Genomic DNA, 24202 nt, shown 5'->3' on the forward strand with positions numbered 1-24202 from the left:
GTCTGCATGGCTGTCACCCCAGAAGGAAGCCTCTTCTGAAGTCTCTAAACAAGAAAGCCCACAAACAGTTTGCTGAAGACATGTCAACAAAGGACATGGATTACTGGAACCATGTCCTATGGTCTGATGAGACCAAGATTAATTTGTTTGGTTCAGATGGTCTTAAGCATGTGTGGCGGCAATCAGGTGAGGATTACAAAGATAAGTGTGTCATGCCTACAGTCAAGCATGGTGGTGGGAATGCCATGGTCTGGGGCTGCATGAGTGCAGCAGGTGTTGGGGAGTTACATTTCATTGAGGGACACATGAACTCCAATATGTACTGTGAAATACGGAAGCAGAGCATGATCCCCTCCCTCCGGAAACTGGGTCGCAGGGCAGTGTTCCAGCATAATAATGACCCCAAACACACCTCTAAGACGACCACTGCTTTATTGAAGAGGCTGAGGGTAAAGGTGATGGACTGGCCAAGCATGTCTCCAGACCTAAACCCAATAGAACATCTTTGGGGCATCCTCAAGCGGAAGGTGGAGGAGTGCAAAGTCTCGAATATCCGCCAGCTCCGTGATGTCATCATGGAGGAGTGGAAAAGCATTCCAGTGGCAACCTGTGAAGCTCTGGTAAACTCCATGCCCAGGAGAGTTAAGGCAGTTCTTGGAAATAATGGTGGCCACACAAAATATTGACACTTCAGGAACTTTCACTAAGGGGTGTACTCACTTTTGTTGCCGGTGGTTTAGACATTAATGGCTGTATATTGAGTTATTTTGAGGGAAGAATAAATTTACACTGTTATATAAGCTGCACACAGACTACTTTTCATTGTGTCAAAGTGTCATTTTGTCAGTGTTGTCCCATGAAAAGATATACTTAAATATCTGCAGAAATGTGAGGGGTGTACTCACTTTTGTGATACACTGTATATATATATATAAAGAGAGAGAGAGAGAGAGAGAGAGAGAGAGAGAGAGAGAGAGACGGTCGGAGTGAACTTGTTCGAGACATCATGTGTTTCACAAATTTCGGTTCGTAATCCGAAATTTGTCTGTACGTTAAGTTGAAAAAGATCATTCGTAACCCAAAATGTTCGGATGGTAAACCGTTCGTAACTCAAGGGTCTACTATACTGTGAAAATATGGTCATTTAGAGAGGAAGTTCATATGATATGATTGTTCCATACTGAATTAGCTAAGGAATGGGCATAAATGTACCTTTTATTTTCCATTTGTATAGGTTTTACATTTATCTTTTACGTTACATCAACAAATCAATTTATCAAAATCACTACACTCATTTTTATAAAAACTACAAAGCCTACAAAGTTTAAATAAAGTTCACACTTAGAAAGTTACATTTTAGTTTGAAAAACACATTTATTTCAAATTTTGTCAGATACAGTAAGAGGAAATCAACAATTTGTGTAGGTACATTTTGTCCTTTAGAACATTCCTTTCCTGTAGTGATGAATTAGGTCTGATACATCCTCCTTACACACCTTAATCCAACCATCCTCCTTCATGTGGTATACTAAAAGACAAGAGCAAAAGAGAGTGTTGGATTAGGGGGAACCAAATGTACAGACATTAATCAATTAAAAATGAGGAAATATAGATTTGAATAGTGACAGAGATCAAACATCTGTTTAAAAGATTGTATTATTAACTATGCATTCAAGAATATATATTTTTCTCCAAAATGTGATCAGACATCTGTTTTGTTTTTATTGGTAGTGCAACAGATATTATTCAACACCTGCTATGATTAAATGTGCTTTCTAGTTAGGTTGCCAGATTTCAAATGGTAAAAATATGGGAGGGTGAGGGGTATGATGCATCAGTCATCGTTTTATTCCAAACCCGATGACAGGATGATTAACTAACAACCCTACTTCCAGCATAATTAAATAAACACATTTAGCATACACATAAATAAACTGCAACCTCCAATTACCAAAAGTTGGGACAGTAGGTAAAAAGCTATACAAACAGCAAAAAGATTTTAAACGTTTTACCCTATCACCTCTATTAGGTCATTAAAATATATGCTAGATCTGAATTATGCAAAATATAAAACAAATCTACTAAAGTATTCAACAGGTGATGCATTGTTTAAGCTTCATTTAGGTTTAGGATAGTTTGAGAAGTTTTCCACATTTTCTGAAAACTGTCAATAAATTTTATATTGACAACTTATTTGTGGCTCAAGAATCACTGATAAGGGACAAAACATGTTTTAGTTATTTAATGAAAAAAATACAACATTTATTTAAAATGTACATATGTTTAGACAAAGGTCTCAGCAAACCAACTGACCAACTAGGTAACTACTTAATTTGATCAATTCAACCAGTCCTTCAGTATCAAATAATGGTGTAATAATGTTGTCTACATTTTTGTTTTGATTTCATGCTATTTTAAAAATTCCAAATTCCTTAATTGTGTGTATTGATTTTTTAATATTAAGCATATATGATCAACATACTTGGGCAAAGTAATGACAAAGAACTCTCTCTGGGGCCCTTTGGGGATGGCATATACCGTGTCAGGTATAACTAACTAAACAGTTTTTAGAAGCACTAATTATCCACCTCAGTCTTAAAGTCAATTCTTTCATATTGACAGAGTTAACATTTGATCGAGTTTACAATATAAAATGCACTGCAATGATATAAACATTATTTAAAATATCATAAAAGAAAAAAACGTGGCAGTCCTATCGTCACATCCACCAAGAGGTGGCAGTGAATGATCCAGATGCTGACATGTTGCTACAATAAGTAAGAGGCATTGAAGAATTTGGATAAACTGTGCAAAGCCTGTAAAGAAATACACTATATTTTCAAAAGTATTTGGACCCCAGACCATGAGCTTGTTGGACATCATATTTCAAAAACACATGGTATTAAACACAGTGACCTCTATGTAATCTTCTGAGCTATAACAACAGCCACTATTCCTAGAGGTATGTCTGTAAAAATGTGTGCCCATTCAGTCAAAAGAACATTTGTAAGAAAGCCTTAATTGATGTTCCATTTTACTCCGAAACTGTTGCAACATAAATAGAAGCATATAATTTCCTTCATATAATTGATTCATCACACCATTTAGCAATTGCTGTGGCTGAAACATGTGAATTCAAAAGGTAGAAGGGGTATTCCAATACTTTTGTCCATACAGGGTATGAAAATAATGCTTTAAATTTTGTGTTAAAATGTTATTATTTCTGGTGTTCAGTTAGCAATCTGACTTTCAAACCATTCAAAGATCTTTGTCTTATATACTCCCATACTTAATAGTGTGTCTTCAGTTTGTATTCTGAATGAATATGACTTACGGTTCACAACCCCACCAGAGTAGGCATCCCTGTGTGTGGCATGGGCAATGCCACGTCGGCCTAGCTCATATGCCTCTTCCACGGTCATATCCTCATAGTAGCCACTGTCCACCACCCCGTATGCATAACTGTTTCCGCAACCGGTGGAAAACATTCGCCCAGAGAGTCGTGTGCCATCGTCATCAACATAATATAAACCTGGACCCTGGGAATGTCAAGACAAATGAACAGAGTTACACACTTTGTCAAATTTATGTTTAAGGGTACATTATTTGTATTAAAAAAGTTACTGACAAGTAGTTGACGGCATAAAAAAATCTGGATATAAACACATACAGACATCATACATAAATTGTGGTATGGTGTGTGTGTGTCTGTACCTTCTTGTCCCAGCCACAAATCATGCTGCCCATGGAGAGGCCCATGCCTCTGTAATTTAGCATCATGTTGGACAGCAGTTTAGAAGCTGCAGACACTGATATCCTCTGCTTATTACGTAGTTTGTAAAGCCTGGTATACATAAAACATGGGGTGTAAAAGGGTGTAAACCAGATACAGTAAATTAATTACATAAATAATAAAATAATGCGAAATACTTAATTTAGACAATTTACTGTTATGTCACACAGCAAAAATAAATAATAGAATAATGTGTCTAATGCTTTAACTTTTTTTTCACTAAATGACCAGGAGTATCTTGAATATCTAATTGAGTTTCAGCTACACCCATTACATAAAATCAATTATATATAAAATTATAAGATTCCAAATAAGGGGCGAACTTTCCTGTTCCAGCAGAACTGAGCACCTGTGTACAATGTAAAGCTGAGACAGACTTTAAAGCCTATTCAGACCTTTGGTATAAATGTCAAGAAGCAGTTCCTCTTGTTCAACAAGAAGTATAATATCACAAATGTGCTTTTGACCCACCAATCCTTACAGATATCTAAGTCCTGTGGAAATTCTGTCAATTATTAGAGGGTTTACTGTGCAGTTATGTCAAGAGCTGTGTTATATCAAAAAAAAAATATGCACATGGTTTTGGATTTGAATGTCCCAACAATCTGGTGGTCTTTAAGCTTGGTTTGCAATTTCTGAGGAACCCAGCTCCACACATAGATACAAATGAAAACTTTTCTCTGTTTGTGGATTCATTCCACCCAGTTAGCTTAACAAACCTGCACTCTTTAGCCAGAAGTCTTTCCCAGTACTGGCAGTCTGCTGCACTGCCGGACATGGTGCCCAGAAGGTAAGGGTTGATCTCAATCACCTTATTTGCCTCCTTTGAGGCTGTTTGAAAGAAAAACATTTACAACATTAGATTCTAAATGATTAATATTTACATTTGACTAGAACATGTACAATTGTGAACAACTTGTGTAACTTTAAAGCAGGCTTTGAAGTAATTAATATTTTATCTTATGAGATGTAAACATGCTTACCAATATAGCTACCAGCCGAAGCCCTGGAGTCAACTGCCACGATAACACCATGGCGGAACTTGAAAGCGAGTGTGGTGGTGCCATGATTCATATCTATTGATATCCCATTTTCACAGCTGCATGATTTCATGAAGGTCAAAGGCTGAAAAAAAAAAAAGAGTACAAGTTTAATGCTTTCCAAAGTAATATCCTGGCAAAAACCATTTGAGTAATTCATATTTTGCTCAAGTCTTAGTTTTGGAGAACTGAATGTCCTGCAAATTTAAATGTTGTCTAGGCCACAGCACACCCACTTCAAGAGAGTTTAGTAATGTTGTTATACATTGTACTATTTTTATTTTGTATTGTCTATTTTTTGTACTGAGTGCTGTACTATCCCTTTGCTGCTGCAACAATGTGAATTTCCCCATTGTGGGACTAATAAAGGATTATCTTATCTTATCTTATTACCGTATAAAGTAAAAGCAGGTATGCAGCAATAAGAGAAAACAAAACAACAAGGGTCGAACAGTATCAATATTCTATAGAAGAAATATTAATGTAAATTAGAGTTATGTGTGTATGAGGGTGAGGTGGAGACGACTGACCCATCAGCAACTTACCTGAGAAACAACGTAACACCTACCACATCAGGCCCAAAAGGTTTAATTCAAAAAGATAAACTTTTTTATATTGAAAAAACAAATCTTAATTTAACCAACTAATAAGGCCTACTTACGTCGACTCCAGCTGGCACCGCAAATTCTTGAGATTTTGCCCCAAAAGTGTAGTGATTTGGTCGATCAAAAAGCTGCATTCGCTTTGAGCCAAACATCTGTCCGCCGTATCCGGAAAGGGACAAGTAACCACTCACGTCCAAAAGAGCCATGATCTTTAAAACACAAGAAATGCTATAAAATGTATTTTAAGAGTAAACAATTTTTGACGTTTTACCCCTGAAATATGATTCCTCGATCAAACACCATACGATGTCTATTGAAACTGAAAGATGTGGCGCTGTCGGTTTATTTTACTTTCGGTTTTGAAAATTACTATGCTTATTAAAAAATTATACTGGTTAAACAACATACAAAAATGTCTTTAAATGTCGTTATTATTTTTTTAATTTAAGCCTTAAACACTTTTCTTAAACGTATCCTTCACCACATTCTTTACTTTAAATTATCCGTATTGTGGACCTTTTGCGGACGGTGGTCCAATAGGAACTCTTTTATGTTTACGTCATCAGTTTTTAGGAAGATTTCTAGCCGTCAGGTTGCGTCGGTTACTTAAAATAATCAGAAGTGAGGCGGTTTATGTAGGGTGGATTTGGTAGGCTATATATATACTGGTGCTGGTCATAAAATTAGAATATCATGAAAAAGTTTATTTATTTCAGTAATTCCATTCAAAAAGTGAAACTTGTATATTATATTTATTCATTACACACAGACTGATATATTTCTTTATTGTTCTATATTGTTTATTTCTTTTAATGTTGATGATTATAACTGACAACTAATGAAAACCCCAAATTCAGTATCTCAGAAAATTAGAATATTGTGACAAGGTAAAATATTGAAGACACCTGGTGCCACACTCTAATCAGCTAATTAACTCAAAACACCTGCAAAGGCCTTTAAATGGTCTCTCAGTCTAGTTCTGTAGGCTACACAATCATGGGGAAGCCTGCTGACTCGACAGTTGTCCAAAAGACGACCATTGACACCTTGCACAAGGAGGGCAAGACACAAAAGGTCATTGCTAAAGAGGCTGGCTGTTCACAGAGCTCTGTGTCCAATTAATAGAGAGGCGAAGGGAAGGAAAAGATGTGGTAGAAAAAAGTATACAAGCAATAGGGATAACCGCACCCTGGAGAGGATTGTGAAACAAAACCCATTCAAAAATGTGGGGGAGATTCACAAAGAGTGGACTGCAGCTGGAGTCAGTGCTTCAAGAACCACCATGCACAGACGTATGCAAGACATGGGTTTCAGCTGTCGCATTCCTTGTGTCAAGCCACTCTTGAACAAGAAACAGCGTCAGAAGCGTCTCACCTGAGATAAAGACAAAAAGGACTGCTGAGTGGTCCAAAGTTATGTTCTCTGATGAAAGTAAATTTTGCATTACCTTTGGAAATCAAGGTCCCAGAGTCTGGAGGAATTGAGGAGAGGCACAGAATCCACGTTGCTTGAGGTCCAGTGTAAAGTTTTCACAGTCAGTGATGGTTTGGAGTGCCATGTCATCTGCTGGTGTGGGTCCACTGTGTTTTCTGAGGTCCAAGGTCAACGCAGCCATCTACCAGGAAGTTTTAGAGCACTTCATGCTTCCTGCTGCTGACCAACTTTATGGAGATGCAGATTTCATTTTCCAACAGGACTTGGCACCTGCACAAAGCTACCAGTACCTGGTTTAAGGACCATGGTATCCCTGTTCTTAATTGGCCAGCAAACTCGCCTGACCTTAACCCCATAGAAAATCTATAGGGTATTGTGAAGAGGAAGACCCAACAATTCAGAAGAGCTGAAGGCCACTATCAGAGCAACCTGGGCTCTCATAACACCTGAGCAGTGCCACAGACTGATGGACTCCATGCCACGCCGCATTGCTGCAGTAATCCAGGCAAAAGGAGCCCCAACTAAGTATTGAGTGCTGTACATGCTCATACTTTTCATGTTCATACTTTTCAGTTGGCCAACATTTCTAAAAATCCTTTTTTTGTATTGGTCTTAAGTAATATTCTAATTTTCTGAGATACTGAATTTGGGGTTTTCATTAGTCAGTTATAATCATCAACATTAAAAGAAATAAACATTTGAAATGTATCAGTCTGTGTGTAATGAATGAATATAATATACAAGTTTCACATTTTTTATGGGATTACTGAAATAAATCAAGTTTTTCATGATATTCTAATTTTATGACCAGCACCAGTATATATATATATACATGTGTGTGTGTTATATAAAAGTATATATATATACTTTTTCCATATTAATAAAACAAAGTCTTATTCTTTTGCAGTAATAGCACTTTCATAATGTAAAGACAGGAAATTCATACCTTACTTTAATCAAATAAGAGCATAAATAGCTCATGAAAAGATTAAAAAATATTTTACATATTTTATTATTTTTAACTATAATAAAAACTCCTAACATTTCATTCTTTTTAAAACGTGTTCTTTAATAGAAAATGACGTGCACATCTAAAACATTTATTTAATGTATAAAAATCTATTTTGACATTTTAGCATTTTCTTTCTTTACCATTGAAATGAACACAAAAAACAGTACTGGTTGACTGGACAAGATCAAATGTTTTCTCAGCTCAGGCAGTTTCCATTGTCTGAATTTTCTCGTGCACAAGCTCCAGTTCCAGACGAACCACCTTTTCAGTCAAAACTGGGGTTGTACCTTGCTTATACTTATACTTTTTCTGTCTAAAGACAAAAGAAAATATATGTTATGGGCAGTTAGTAATCAGACAATAATTTGCTCATTAAATATTTATGGTTTATTTAGCATTTTCATCCACAATTTTATTTAAAATTATAATAAGCGAAATAAAGTGTTCTACTGTTATTGCTGAAATTATGTATTTAGAAAAACAGTGGCATGATAAAGCAATGCACCTTCCTTATGTCCCAATTATTAAGGCATGATTATCAAGCTTAGACCTAGATTTTTGTCAGCTACTAAAAATGAAATTACTTGTTTTTTTTTCCAAAATGGATTATAGACATACATTTTTCAAAATATTAGACTTGCTGTTACTTATTATAATTTGCTGTTACTGATTATAGTAAATTGTAATTGCATATTGTATGTTGTACTATGCTGAATAGACTTCAATACACTGGTAAACTAACCAAAGTGAAATAATAAATCTCACCTTCTATCATTATATTCAGATTCATGATAGGGTCTGATGTAGTCAACCCCCTTAGTGGTAATGACACACATGTCTATATTGTTGCCGGAACCAAGGTCACTCATGATTCCCGAATGGATGGAATTACGCACTAATGCCTTGGCCTCTTCTAGCTGAAAGACAAAATAATAACAATACAAAAGGAGAATAAAAAATTTTTCAGTTTAAAAGTTCAGATTTATAATGGAGCCATTTCATAAAAACAACCATTTACCTCCATGTTTGGTTTGAACCTATCCTCTAGGATACCCATGGCAGCTAAATCACCAGACCCTAAATAAAATAAAATAAAATCACACATTAAGCAAAGAATTAATATACAGTAATTTTTTATTCTGAATGCTACATGCTTACCCATGGCAAGATAAAGAACACTCTCCATGTTTCCATATGGCCCCACACTGTAGAGATAACTTCCAGTGCAGTCCACTCCTCCTAGAATCAAATTTGCACCAATCATACCTTGATACCTAAAAAATGACAGCAGAAACGCAAAGATGAACTATGAAGAGCACGGTAGCATGAAAGGTTTTGGCCAAAATATAAGCAATGCAACCTTATTAAACTGAATGTCATGTAAAATGTGCATAAAACTTAGGTATAGCATGCTGTTACTGCACCTGAACAGCAAATCTTGCAGTATGTGAGCTGCCATGATGACTCTGGGGTTTCTGCCGCTATTCATGGAGAAAACTGTGAGGTTGGAAGAAAGCAATTCTGTGGTTTTCTCTGTGTCTGCTGCTGTCCCTGCTCCACAGCAACTAAAATACAGAAGAACATAAATACATAATGTGAATGTACACATTAATTACATTATATAACATCTGGTTGTCTTAGGCATTTATAAAGTGTCTAATTTGTGTGACAAATCTGCTGCTGTATATACAGTACTGTTAAAAAGTATTTGACCCTCTTCTGTTTTTGTTAATTTGTCACATCAAACAATTTCCAACTAATTTAGTATACTATAAAGACAAAGACAAATAAATACACAAGCAAATACAAAATACAAAAGCATAACAACTGCAATCGCACGTTTGTAATAACTAGTTTTAAGTCTTTTTTGTAAAAAAAAGGGCTGTGGCCCTTTATTTTTTGCAGAATTGTTTTAATTTGCCTACATCGGAGGGGTTTCAAGCATGAATTGCCCAGGTCTTGCCACAGGATCTGAATAAGACAGGTTTTTGGCTCGGCCACTCCAAAAACTTCATTTTGTTTATTTTGAGGCATTCAAAGGTGGACATGAGTATGTGCTTTGGATTATTAAACTGTGTTTAAGCTTTAGTTCACAACCTATTCTCCTTCCGCGTTTTCTTATAGAAAGCACAATTCATTCTACCATTTATGACAAGTCGACACAGTCGATTTATTGTGGAATGTGGTGTTAGCCTTACAATACAGGTTACACTATCCATGTCTTTCAAAAAATTCCACCTTTTGGAAAATATTCTGTGGACAATCAGTCCGTAGTATATTATTCCAAAAGCCCTGGGTGTCATCTCTATGTTTTTGATAAGTTATTTGATTGTTTGTCTGAGTTCATTTGTGACCTCCTGGGTGAGTCATCTATGCATTCTTCTTGGTAGGTTTACACTGTCATGTGAATAAATAATTTTTCCAGACTAGTTGATTTTAATGACTTTGTTTCACATAAGTATCCCCGTAAAGCATGTCATCATTTATGTGACCTTTTAGCCTGCTTCACATTGTCTGACAGGCTCTATTTAAGTGATGTTTAGATTCAGCTTTTATCATGGCTATTATATTTGGGTAACTGGTTAATGGAGTAGTTAGGGGGGCAATTCTGATTTCACATTTTGCCAGGTAACACTCAACATTATATTATATTTTTCTTTCAGTACATAAAATCATCATTTAAATCAAGCATTTTATGATTATTTTTGTCTAATATTAAAAGCAGTTTGATGATCTGAAACATATGTGTGCAATTATGCAAAAACAAGATATTAGGAAGGGGGCAAATATTTTTGCACTGTAAGTCTTATGACAAAAATATATAAAGATAATTTTTGTAATACTTACTATATGTTAGGAGCAATGTAGTGAATTTTGGCACACATTTTGTCTGCTACTACTTCACTGGAGGTGGCCCTTGTGTCTGCTCCCAGGACCACACCATCCTGCAGAGTAAATACATTATGGTTTTAATATAATAGCATTTGTTCAGTACACTTTAGTAACCACTTATGCTGATCTGGGTTGCTGTAGGACAACAAATTCAGAATTATTTATTCAGGTAATTACTTATGCATGGGGCTAATTTAAACTAGCAATTATTATTTTAGAAGGTGGTAAAAACTGCGTTACAGAGGGAAGTTCGTGCGTTATGCCAGACTCCACAAAGACAGTAACTAGTAAGGTCAGGGAAGAACCTGAATTTATGGAGCTACGTAATAGCACGTCATAACATAAAATCATGAATAGAAATAACTAATAAAGAGGTAATGTTCTAATTGTTCACCTTATACACCACTCCTGCGATCGTGGTGCCAGTCTTTAGAGGTTTTGGTGTCTTGGTTTTCCTCTCATCCAGAACATTATTCAGCAAAATATTCCTAAATTACAGAGATAGTACATTACTTAAAACAGAGACTGATTCCCTTATATTTCTACTAAACTATATTTTGTTCCCCCTCCAACTTTTTAAAATATACTTTGCGTTGTAGATCTGCCGTGTACATATGCATATTATGTTTAAAACATACAATTTTATATTGTTTTACAAAGTGGCACTGAGCTTACTTTCGTTTTTGATGCGGCGATCCAGCAATTTAAAGCTATAACTACGTCCAAGTTCACTCAGACTAATATGGTTAACATGTTAGCTAAAAACAACAGGTTTTTCTTACCTGGTCGAGTTCTCAAAATTAAAACCTGACACAGGTGGTTCAAAGCGATGTGATAGTGCCATGTTTTCGCAGATCGTTGGGGGCTTTGAGTATTTCGATGCAGCCTGGTGAGCAATGCTATTGCATTTCCGTGTCCAGGGGTGTCGCCGTACAGCTTTGTGCGTGAGCAGATCCCTGCGTTTTTGGGGGGAGTGATACTAAAGACTGATCGCTTTTACCCAACATTTTATTTAACTATGGAAATGCATTCCACGTGTAAAGGTGTCAGTACAGGTGTAAGTACAGCTTACAATATAACGCTAACAACATAGACAATCTGAATATCATACGTAGTTGTGTAACGCTAAGTTAATCACAGAAGAATTGATTAACATAAAAAGATCGGTTGTATTATCGGTTAAATATACATTATTTACACGACATGTGTATGTATTCATTTAACAATTTAAAAACGTGTTACTATTAATTACACTTTTAAAATAATGTTTATTGTTTTAAGGTACTTTCACTTTCAGCTACAGCATTCATGAGTCGAGTCTTGGTTGGCTCCAATTTTAACATTTTTAAATCTGTACTGTTTATTACAAACAATTAAAAACGGACTGCTTTACTTTCCTCTTTATTAATTTAGGTAACCGACCGTATTTATTCCTTAAGACATAATGTCAAAACATGTATTAACTAACAACTAGTACGGCTTTTTTAAAAGTTTTTTTTGTTACTCAGCCAAGTCTGGTGGACCCACCGCATTATTGTGTTTTTAAATCAATACAGCCAACATTTTAAAATACAAAATATCAGATGTTAACTTTAAGATGTTTACAAGCAATAAAGACAGCATATTTGGTTAATATTTACTATTTGGATCATACTTATAAATAACAGTGTCATTCATTTGTTGTGAAATATGGCTGAAAAAATGTTTTTTTTCTTCGAACAAATCGAACTGAAATCTGTCTTCGTCTGTTTCTGTCTGTCTGTCTGTCTGTCTGTCTTTCTCTCTCTGTGTGTTTCTGTCTGTTTCTCTCTGGCACTCTCTGTCTCTCTCACACTCAGAGACACACTCACAGCAGGACATAATGTAGTAAAGGGTAAAGGGACACACTTTTATACCTGCGGGTCCAGTGGACCCGAACACCACATGTGTAATATATATGTGAAGGGGAAAGAGTCTGAGGTTAATATGGTAAACATTGAAAACAGGTCCCACAGACCCGAACACTACACAAGGGTTAAGTCTAACCCTAAATACATTTTTTATTGTAAGTAAGTAGTTGCATTTCACAATGTTTATTTGTGTAGGTTTGCTTAATTTGCTGAATTTGCTGTCATGGTATGGGGTGTGTTTGTTTCACATTTGTAAACGATTAACGCTGATAAAGCAGCACATTTTCCATGTAAACCAGGTATCTTTTTCAGGGATGTCCCAGCTTCTTTTAGCAAGACCATGTATCTTCCCATGCTACAACAGCATGGCTTTGTAAGTGCTGGTGGTACTGGCCTGTCTCCCATTAAAAACTTGTGGATAATTATTCAGCACAATATACAGGGGAATCCCAGACTGTTGAGCAAATAAAGCAAAAATAGCATGAAAAAAACACAGTAGTAGACATGTGCCTGTTCCAATTTTTGTAATATGTTGCAGCCATATAATAAGCTTCTACAGGCCTATACAAAAAGCCTATAAAATGTTACAGTTAAAATATCTGTCTAATTAAATAGCTGTTTCTAACTGAATACCAAAGGGGATTTTTATAAAATTCATAAATTTGTTGTCGGTTTTACCAACGCTTTACCAATGGCAAACACATTCACACACACACACACTCACTCACTCACACTCACACACACACACATACCCAGCACATTAGCACATGCCAAATGAGGCCTGGCATCATCTTGCTAAAATAATCATGGACTTCCCAGGAAAATAAATTGCATTGGTGGCAGTATGTCTCTCTCTAAAATCCCAATATATGCTTCCATGTCAACAATATCTTCACACATATGCAAGTCACCTATGCCGTGGGTACTGATGCACCCCCATACCATGACAGATGTTGGCTTTTGCACCTTTCATTAATAATAATCTGGATGGTTCTGTTCATCTTTGGCAAAGAAAACTTGATGTCTATTTTTTTTCCAAACACAAGCTAAATCAAGGACTCATCTTATGAAAGCACATGTTTTCACTCCTTCAGACTATCTGAATTAAGCATGGGCCAAGAGAACTTGGAGGTGTTTCTGCATAGAATTGATTTCTGAGCCCTTGTGGCTATATTTCTCACAGTAGCTTGACTGTTTTCCATGCAATGTCGTCTAAGAGCTCAAATGTCACATTCTAAATGTGTTTCCATTAACAAAACACAATAAAGTTGATAGTGAAAACATTGGAAATCTATTCTTTCTACTTTTGTCAGTTAAATAAAGATTCAACAGAATGAACAAATAACAGATTCTTCTTCTAACTGCCTTTACACAATGTCCTGATTTTTTGGTTATTAAGATGGTTATTTTATGAAACTTTTTTCATAAAATGCCTTTTCTGGCACCTCAATTTTTAAGACCAAAAATTATTTTGGAAGCTGTGCCACAGCCATTGCAGCAGTAACAATAATGTTCAAGTGCCATGTTAGTTTGTGAATGTTGCTAGTATGATTAAGTAAAGCAGTATTTAAAAAATATAAGCAATAAGTAAAAAAAAATCCTGTTTATATAAACTGTTTATATAATCTGACATCTAAGAACAATAATATTTTAATATCTACACTCTGTTGTTTAATAGACTACCATAGTTGCAGTTAAGTTCAATGGAGGTGTTATTATTGCTTCTGACTCAAGGGCCTCAGTTGGTGGGTGAGTATCATGAAACTATGAACCCAGTATAATGTCTCTGTGCATAGTAATACTGCATCGTATATTCACTTATGCCAAGTTCACATTACACGACTTTCCAAGTCATCAGGTTGCTATACAGTTCACACTACATAACTTGATTTCTTGTAATCGGGAGTCTTTCAAGTCGGTGTGGTTTTCACACTACACGACTGATCGACGATAGAGGATTACATACTACACGATCTATCACCAACTGGAATCGCAGGGGAGCTTCTCTGGTCAAAACTACGTTTTGTCATGAAAACAAATGTGAGAAGTGACAAAAGTTTTAATCATACCATGTCCAAAAATGCATGTCAACAAGTAGCGAGCAATAAAAGTTTGTGCACTGATGTGCAGCGTAATCATGAATCTGAATGGATTTGGCTACAAATCCAGCAGGGATTGTTTGGGAGTGAGCTGGAGGTTAATAAATATTTTTTTTGCAATGCAACGTTGGTGTTATGTTTTGTAGAGAATGATAAGGTCAGAAATACTGTAAAACTTGTGTGTGTGCCGATGTATTCTGATATAAACTATATTATGCCCCTGTCCCACCTTTTTACAACTCCTTCCCTGCGTTTCTCCTCACACAGTATCTTGTGTTCTCATTGGCTGTTCGACATAGCACTCATTGCCAGTTGGGCGACTCATATCCAGATATTTGACATGCTAGATATATTTCTTTAGACGCTCGGCTCGAGTTGTTGAGTAGTTCACACATAGTTATTGAGAGCCGAGTTTCGATCACAGAGCGAAAGCCGAGTTGCTCCCGAGCCGGCAAATCTGGCACCAGTCGGCAAGCGAAAATCAGGACAAAAATTTTGTAGTGTGAACTAGGCATTATATAAAGATAAACTAAATGTTGCCATGTTTTTTTTATTCTGTTGTGTGTTTCTTTGGTGTGTGTTATAAATTGTAGGTCTTACGTGTCATCTAAACTCATAAACAAGCTGATACAGGTTCATGATCGGATATTCTGTTGCATTGCTGGTTCACTGGCAGATGCACAATATGCCACTAGGGTGGCCAAGTTCCAGCTTTCTTTCCACAGGTACTTATTTAAAAACTTGCAGAACATGAGTTAATAAACAATTGACAAATATAAAAAATGTACTATAATCCCACATTTTTCTTTGTAGGTATTATTTTACTATACTGGTTTATTTATTATGCTTTTAGTAGGTATTATTCAACTGGGGGTGGCACTGTGGCAAAGCAAGTGGTGGGGATGGGTAAACACCTTGCGTCGTCACTGTCTTTAAGAAGTATGACATTTTTCCCTTTTGTCACAATTGCAATGGGCAATGGATTTCCTTTGGGTTTACCCCACTAAAATATGTAATTGGGTGCAGTGTTTACTTTAAATTGCCCCTAGGTGTAAGTTAGTAAGTGGGTGAGTCTGTGATCCCGTGCAATGGCTTGGCAACATGCCCAAGTTGTGTTTCCATACCGCACCAACTGTTACTAGATAGGCTTTGAACCCACCCTAACTCTGATCAGGTTGAAGAAGTTAGTAAATTCATGTTCCAGTGCAAAAAAACAGACCAAATTTATTTGGTGGATTTAAGTGGGTGGATTGTTTACACAAAAATTTAATGTGTTAATTATTAATGTGTGTAACAATTTAATGAGTTAATTATTATTACATTTACATATTTAGATGAATGGTAGTTTAACGTGCATCAGAATTACTCATAATTTTCATTTCATTTTCATAATTCTTTTTTCAGTGTACAGATAGAGTCCCCTCCATTGGTAAAAGCTGCAGCCACTGTGCTAAAAGATATTTGTTTCAGAAATAGGGAAGATCTGCAGGCTGGTTTTATTACAGCAGGCTGGGACAAAAAGAATGGACCTCAGGTAAAACACTAATTTATAGTTTTTATTGAGCTAAAAGCCAGATGTACAATTGCATTTTGTAAAATTGGGTGATAACTCTGCCTGTACAATTAGTTCAATAATTATTTAATGGAACCACAAATCTTTCCCAAACAGGTTTGAGTGTATGATCTTTCAAACTCAGTGCTAATTTTTTTAAAATTAGAGTAAGGGTACAATGTTCCACAAGCCATTTTGCCCATTAATCTGCCCTCAATTACCCATAATAATTTCTTATTTACTTAATTTCTTCACTTCTTCTTATTGTAAAAGCCCATTTGGCAGCAATTACAACTTCAAGTCGTGTCATCAAACCACTGCACACATTTTATTTGGCGTCAGTCTAGCTTGGATGAGCTTAAGCCCAAACAATTCAGGACCACTGTTGTTCCAAAATTTTTTTTTTGGAATATTCCAAAGCTGAAATGACTTGGGTGTGTTTCCCAAACCATTCATAACGCTACTTTGTAACCTCGTCCTTAAGAACATCCCTAAATTTACAAGTGTTTCCCAAAACTCTTCGTAACTAATGTAGTACTTAAAATCGTTCGTAAATTACGAGTAGTCTGACCCATTCGTAACTCACTATAAGTACTTCTTAACTTGAAGTTTGCGTGCACACAAATTCAGTCCCATTTGAAGGGAAGAAACTCAGAAGAATATCCAGCTCCTCTATGAAGTCTCCCAATGAGCCAGGTGGCCTATAGACAACAATAATATGAAGGGTAATTGGAAAGGTAACAGTAACAGCATGAAATTCAAAGGATGAAATGTTAATATGAGAAAGCCCACCTGTCTTAGCCCTCTCTTTCCTGAATTGTGCTCCCATTGTGGATTGTGGCAATGCATGGAAGGGTAATTGTGTGGCAATTTATAAGCTTCATATGCAATAGATAGCAGTTGCAAATGTAATGTAAAGTTGTTTGTAATTTCACTAAGATCAATTATCGGACCTCTTGTCTATTTAAAGCAGTGCCATTTGTGAGATTAAAGGCATTTAATATTGGTTTTTGGCCTTGTCGTTTACACACATATTTTTCCAGATTTTCTGAATCTTTTAATAATAATGTTTTAATAATGATACAAACTGTAAATGGTAAAATCTCTAAATGTCTTGCATTAAGATATGTTGTTCTTGAAAATCAAGAAGCATTATAAGAAGCCTCATGTTTTGAATGCTAAATTTATTTATAAATGTATTGGTTTTTTTACATTTCACACCATTTGTGGTTTTAATTTTCCCTGTCTCAACTTTTTTGAAACATGTTGCATGCAAACTATGCAAATGTGGAGCTAGCATATATTTACAAAAATGTTTTACTCTGAACTTATAATAGTACATAATACCTTTTTGTACCTAATATTATATTTATGTAATGTTCAATGTTTAAATATGCTACCTAAAGGTATAGAAGTACCCTTTATGGTGCCATCTTTGTGGCTAACAAATGTTCTCAAGGAAGAAATGTGAAATTTAAAGTTGAACACTAAGTTGGAGGACTAGTCATGCACAGGTCATAGAAACAAATAATGGTTGATTGTAAAGTGTTAATAAATTCAGTTCAGAAAGAATGTGATACAGTCATGTGAAAAAGTTAGGACACCCCATGAAAACCTTTGTCTTTTTGAACATATTTAAACATGAACATTTGAGCTTCCTTTGAACAGAGACAAGTTGTAAAATGTAATGAACAAAAATGGAAATTTATTGTGAGGAAAAAGTTAGGACACCCCCACATTTATTACTACTTAAAATGTCTAAAATTGGAATCAGGTGCACCACATCAGCTGCAAATGATTAGACCATCGTTAGAGGACATTGGAGTTGTATTTAAACCTCAGACATTAGTTTGGTTTGCTCTTGATTGTTGAAATGAGTGCTATCATCATGGTGGTTATCACCAAGAGCTCTCTGAGGCCTTCAGAAAGAAGATTGTAGATGCATCTGAGTCTGGGAAAGGGTTTAAAAAGATCTCAAAACAATTAGATAAGATAAGATAAGATAATCCTTTATTAGTCCCACAGTGGGGAAATTCACATCGGTGCAGCAGCAAAGGGATAGTACAGCACTCAGTATAAAAAGATAGACAATAAGAAGAACAGTGTATAATAATAATAATAATAAATAATAATAAAAACTATTAAAAAAATATTTACAATAATTACAAATGATTGCACCTGGGAGAAATATTGCACATTGTAATAATTTCCCATGGGGAAAAAAGTCAAACATTGTTATGAATAATTTAAAGCTAGTGTGTGATCTGCTTGGAGCAGTGCTGGTTATACAGTCTAACAGCAGCAGGAAGGAAGGACCTGCGATACCGCTCCTTCCCACATTTGGGGTGAAGCAGCCTGTCACTGAAGGAGCTGTCCAGTGCTGCCAGAGTCTCATGCATGGGGTGGGAGTCGTTCTCCAGCATGGATGCCAGCTTGGCTAACATCCTTCTGTCTCCCACCACCTGCACTGGGTCTAAGGGGCTCCCCAGGACAGAGCCGGCCCTCTTAATGATTTTGTCTAGTCTCTTCCTGTCCGCTGTAGAGATGCTGCTGCCCCAGCATACCACTCCATAAAAGATGGCTGATGCCACCACTGTGTCAAAGTCCTCAGGAGTTCCCCCCGCACTCCAAATGACCTCAGTCGCCTAAGCAGGTAGAGTCTGCTCTGACCTTTTTTATAAAGTGCAGTAGTGTTAGGAAATTAGAAATCAGCCATTCCACTGTCCAGGATATAACAAAAGTGGAGAACATTTAAAACAACTGCCAACATGGTCAGGCCATCCTTACAAGTTCAGCCCAAGAGCAGACCACAAGATGCGTAAAGAAGTCTCCAATAATCCTACAATGTCATCATGGGACCTACAAGTAGCTCTTGCCACAGTTGATGTCAAGGTACATGCATCTATCATCAGAAAGACACACGTTTGATTTTCATGGGAGCAAACCCTTGTTTTAAAAAAAATATCAGGGCAGGACTACAGTTTACCAGACAACACCTAGACAAAGACCAGGACCTCTGGAACAATGTGCTTTGGACAGATGAATCCAAAGTTGAATTATTTGGGCACAATAACAGAAGACATGTTTGGTGGAAACCAAACACAGCATTTGAGCACAGGAACCTCATACCAACTGTGAAGCATGGAGATGGAAATGTCATGGTTTGGGGCTGCTTTGCGGTAGATGGTTATAGGAAACGTCTAATTGAGTTTATTTCAGCCAAAGGGTGAAATACCAGCTATCAGGACATAGGGTGTCCTAACTTTTTCCTCACAATAAATTTCCATTTTTGTTCATTACATTTTACAACTTGTGTTTAAAAGTAATTTATTCAGTTTTATTTGTTTAATGATATAAGCTCCATCTATCAATACTGTTCAAATGAAGCTCAAATGTTCATATGTTTAAATATATTCAAAAAGACTAAGTTTCTCATGGGGTGTCCTAACTTTTTCACATGACTGTATAGAAAGTGCCCTGGACAAACAAACAAAAAATATAAATATATATATATTTTTTATATATGTGCATGCTTTGTATGTTTTAATTGTATGTATGTGTGTGTGTTCAGGTGTACACAGTATCAATGGGAGGGATGCTGATAAGTCAACCCTTTACCATTGGTGGTTCTGGTAGCACCTATATCTATGGCTACATGGATGCGAAATACAAACAGGATATGAGCCAAGAGGAGTGTGTCCAGTTTGCTACAAATGGTACAATTGCTACAGTGAAATAATTTTTAGCTGTATTTTTAGCTCTTATTTATTAGATGCATAATAATATTTATTACAAAACATCTAAGGGTCGGAATAAAAATGGCCACAAAGAAGCAGATAAAGGAAAAAATATACGTCGTATATCTACACTAAATAAATTAAGATTAGTTATACCAACTATTGAAAAATGACATTTTACAAAGACAAGGCAGTGCATGTTTATTTATGCAGCACCTGTCATACACTGCGGTTATTCAAAGTGATTTTCAAGTAGAAAATACAAAAGTAATCAGTTTAATAATGTTTAAAAAGATAAAAACAATATAAAATAAAAGTATGATTTAAGCATGATAAAACCAGTGTATTTAAAAGAGAATAAATCAAACAAATTAAGAACATGTAATACAGAACATGTCAGTATTTAAAGCAGTGCCAGTTGTTTCAACTAATGTTGAAATCCTAAAATACTGTTAAAGGATGTTAAATGCTGTTTAAACACAAACTGTAATTTGCTGTTAGGCTAATGGGGTAATTGTTGTTGAAGGGTATTTACAGTGTATCACAAAAGTGAGTACACCCCTCACATTTCTGCAAATATTTCATTATATCTTTTCATGGGACAACACTATAGACATAAAACTTGGATATAACTTAGAGTCGTCAGTGTACAGCTTGTATAGCAGTGTAGATTTACTGTCTTCTGAAAATAACTCAACACACAGCCATTAATGTCTAAATAGCTGGCAACATAAGTGAGTACACCCCACAGTGAACATGTCCAAATTGTGCCCAAATGTGTCGTTGTTCCTCCCTGGTGTCATGTGTCAAGGTCCCAGGTGTAAATGGGGAGCAGGGCTGTTAAATTTGGTGTTTTGGGTACAATTCTCTCATACTGGCCACTGGATATTCAACATGGCACCTCATGGCAAAGAACTCTCTGAGGATGTGAGAAATAGAATTGTTGCTCTCCACAAAGATGGCCTGGGCTATAAGAAGATTGCTAACACCCTGAAACTGAGCTACAGCATGGTGGCCAAGGTCATACAGCGGTTTTCCAGGACAGGTTCCACTCGGAACAGGCTTCGCCAGGGTCGACCAAAGAAGTTGAGTCCACGTGTTCGGCGTCATATCCAGAGGTTGGCTTTAAAAAATAGACACATGAGTGCTGCCAGCATTGCTGCAGAGGTTGAAGATGTGGGAGGTCAGCCTGTCAGTGCTCAGACCATACACCGCACACTGCATCAACTCGGTCTGCATGGTCGTCATCCCAGAAGGAAGCTGACGCACAAGAAAGCCCGCAAACAGTTTGCTGAAGACAAGCAGTCCAAGAACATGGATTACTGGAATGCCCTGTGGTCTGACGAGACCAAGATAAACTTGTTTGGCTCAGATGGTGTCCAGCATGTGTGGCGGCGCCCTGGTGAGAAGTACCAAGACAACTGTATCTTGCCTACAGTCAAGCATGGTGGTGGTAGCATCATGGTCTTGGGCTGCATGAGTGTTGCTGGCACTGGGGAGCTGCAGTTCATTGAGGGAAACATGAATTCCAACATGTACTGTGACATTCTGAAACAGAGCATGATCCCCTCCCTTCGAAAACTGGGCCTCATGGCAGTTTTCCAACAGGATAACGACCCCAAACACAACCTCCAAGATGACAACTGCCTTGCTAAGGAAGCTGAAGGTAAAGGTGATGGACTACACCCAATTGAGCACCTGTGGCGCCTCCTCAAGTGGAAGGTGGAGGAGTTCAAGGTGTCTAACATCCACCAGCTCCGTAATGTCATCATGGAGGAGTGGAAGAGGATTCCAGTAGCAACCTGTGCAGCTCTGGTGAATTCCATGCCCAGGAGGGTTAAGGCAGTGCTGGATAATAATGGTGGTCACACAAAATATTGACACTTTGGGCACAATTTGGACATGTTCACTGTGGGGTGTACTCACTTATGTTGCCAGCCATTTAGACATTAATGGCTGTGTGTTGAGTTATTTTCAGAAGACAGTAAATCTACACTGCTATACAAGTTGTACACTGACTACTCTAAGTTATATCCAAGTTTTAGTTCTATAGTGTTGTCCCATGAAAAGATGTAATAAAATATTTGCAGAAATGTGAGGGGTGTACTCACTTTTGTGATACACTGTAGCTGTTGGGATAGTTGCTAGAGTAGTTGTTGAGATATATTTGGCTGTGGGGGTAGTTTGGGTTGAGGGATAATTTGCTGTGGAGTAGTGGAGGCTTAGGGGCAGGGGCGTAGCACCAAATTCTGGGCCCTATGCACAAGCAGTGCCCATGGGCCCCCCTCACCCCAGTCCAGACTCCTTCTAGACTTCTCAAGGGCCCTCCCCCAACTTGGGGCCCTGGTAACTCAGTCCCACTTTTCACCCCACTACGACGCCCCTGCTTAGGGGTATTTAGCTGTTGGGGTAGTTGGGGTTGAGCAGTTATTAGCTGCGGGGTTATTCTGACGCTGAGAAGCCAAAATTCACACAAAAAAAAGCAGTTCCTAAACCTGATAGAACACATTTGGGATGAATTAGATTGGAGACTGCGAGCCAGGCCTTCTCGTCCAACATCTGTGTCTGACCTCACAAATGCGCTTCTGGAAAAATAATCAATTCCCATAATTCCCATAAACACACTCCTAAACCTTGTGGAAAGTCTTCACAGAAGAGTTGAAGCTGTTATAGCTGGAAAGAGTGGGCCAACATCCTATTAAACCCTATGGATAAAGAATAGGATGTCACTCAAGTTCATATGCGTGTGAAGGCACACAAGTGAATACTTTTGGCAATATAGTGTATCAAGTAAAGTTAAGTTTAACAGATTAGCTGCTACTAACTAGCAGCTAATCTGCTAATAAAATCATTTGAAAAATATAAAAAATAAGTAATATTAAGCAACATAGTTTTGGTTGAAGTCTATTAGGCTAATAGGGTAATTGTTGTTGAGGGCAATTTGGCTGTTGATGAAGTTGTTGAAGTGTTCTGGTGGATAATTTGCGTAAAGGGCAAATAGGCTGTGGGGTAGATTAGGCTGTGAGATTATTTAGCTCTTGGAATATTTAGAGTTAAGACTGTGAAGTAGTTGAGGCTAAATAGTTGCTTAGCTGTCCATGTTGTTCTTATTGAAAGAATAAGAGAAAGAAGGGGGCCGTGTATGTGTTTTGTGATACTGGCTTACTGTGACAACACTGAAACATTCTGCCATTTATTTCCTATAACAAATGGCTACATTGTCAGGCTATCATGCAAAAACTGGAAGTCTAAAAGCACAAGCACAAACAGGATTTTCAAAAAATTACAAATTTTGTGATTTTATGACAAAAACTTTTGCAAATAAATAATTTGCAAATAGAATAATAATAATAAGAGAGAGAAGACGAAGAAGAATAATACAACTGTTTAAAATAATTGTACCATTTTTAGGAACAGTACATCAGGATTACATTTTATGTTTAAACAGTGTTTAAACATAATTTCAACATTAATTCACAGTATTTATTGGGTTATCATCCAAACAGCCTGCTTTTTATAATGGTTTTTAGCTGCTTTGTCAAGCCAACATTAAGTTCTGTTTTGCCTTCCTGGTTTTTATTCTCTCTCTCTCTCTCTCTCTCTCTCTCTCTCTCTCTCTAGCTTTGGCCCTGGCTATTGGCAGAGATAATGTGAGTGGAGGTGTGGTCCACTTGGTGGTAATTACTGAAGGTGGAGTTGAACATTTGTTTGTTCCTGGTGATAAGCTGCCAAAGTTCAGTGACGAATAACTAGTTGCCATGTTTAGCCAATCACTGAGGGAATCTTAAATAGTAAATAAAGGTGTGCTGTTTAATTAAATAAAAACATAATGCTCTGTACATGTAAGCTCACACTTTATTAAAAAAATTAGATGTGGACGAGATGTGTGTCTTGAAGTAATCGTTCATTAACCTGATTTCTTCTTGTTAATCCCATGAAAAAATATATCTGTCATTTATAAAACATATAAATAAATACCAATAAATGAATGTGTAAATTTAACTTCACCTTAGAAGGTGTTATTTACATTTACATTTTTAGCATTTAGCAGATGCTCTTATCCAGAGCAACTTACAGAGTAAAGAACATTTCTCTATTCTGGTTTAAGTAAACAACAGTCCAATAATGCACATCTGCAGAAGCAAGTAC

General features: G+C 36.7%; 3 protein-coding genes across 3 annotated transcripts; 1 reads left to right on the forward strand and 2 right to left on the reverse strand.

The window, feature by feature from the left end:
* Nucleotides 1–1354: 1354 nt before the first annotated feature.
* Nucleotides 1355–5899, reverse strand: psmb8a (proteasome 20S subunit beta 8A). Its single transcript, XM_062990131.1, has 6 exons — nucleotides 5495–5899; nucleotides 4777–4918; nucleotides 4513–4624; nucleotides 3715–3844; nucleotides 3335–3539; nucleotides 1355–1528 (listed from the first exon to the last, which is right to left on the reverse strand). The coding sequence occupies exons 1-6, from the start codon at nucleotides 5642–5644 to the stop codon at nucleotides 1440–1442; spliced, it is 828 nt and encodes a 275-aa protein (XP_062846201.1). The 5' UTR covers nucleotides 5645–5899; the 3' UTR covers nucleotides 1355–1439.
* Nucleotides 5900–7939: 2040 nt separating this feature from the next.
* Nucleotides 7940–11684, reverse strand: psmb13a (proteasome 20S subunit beta 13a). The gene is made up of 8 exons (XM_063011454.1): nucleotides 11559–11684; nucleotides 11171–11264; nucleotides 10732–10829; nucleotides 9309–9449; nucleotides 9043–9158; nucleotides 8903–8961; nucleotides 8650–8801; nucleotides 7940–8197 (listed from the first exon to the last, which is right to left on the reverse strand). Exons 1-8 carry the CDS (start codon nucleotides 11618–11620, stop codon nucleotides 8086–8088), a joined length of 834 nt encoding a protein of 277 aa, XP_062867524.1. The 5' UTR covers nucleotides 11621–11684; the 3' UTR covers nucleotides 7940–8085.
* Nucleotides 11685–11707: 23 nt separating this feature from the next.
* Nucleotides 11708–23936, forward strand: psmb12 (proteasome 20S subunit beta 12). Its single transcript, XM_063011466.1, has 6 exons — nucleotides 11708–11833; nucleotides 14344–14414; nucleotides 15358–15489; nucleotides 16169–16298; nucleotides 19888–20032; nucleotides 23675–23936. The coding sequence occupies exons 1-6, from the start codon at nucleotides 11795–11797 to the stop codon at nucleotides 23800–23802; spliced, it is 645 nt and encodes a 214-aa protein (XP_062867536.1). The 5' UTR covers nucleotides 11708–11794; the 3' UTR covers nucleotides 23803–23936.
* Nucleotides 23937–24202: the final 266 nt, after the last annotated feature.

The sequence above is a fragment of the Trichomycterus rosablanca genome, chromosome 2 (assembly GCF_030014385.1).
Source record: "Trichomycterus rosablanca isolate fTriRos1 chromosome 2, fTriRos1.hap1, whole genome shotgun sequence".
Lineage (NCBI taxonomy): Eukaryota > Metazoa > Chordata > Actinopteri > Siluriformes > Trichomycteridae > Trichomycterus > Trichomycterus rosablanca.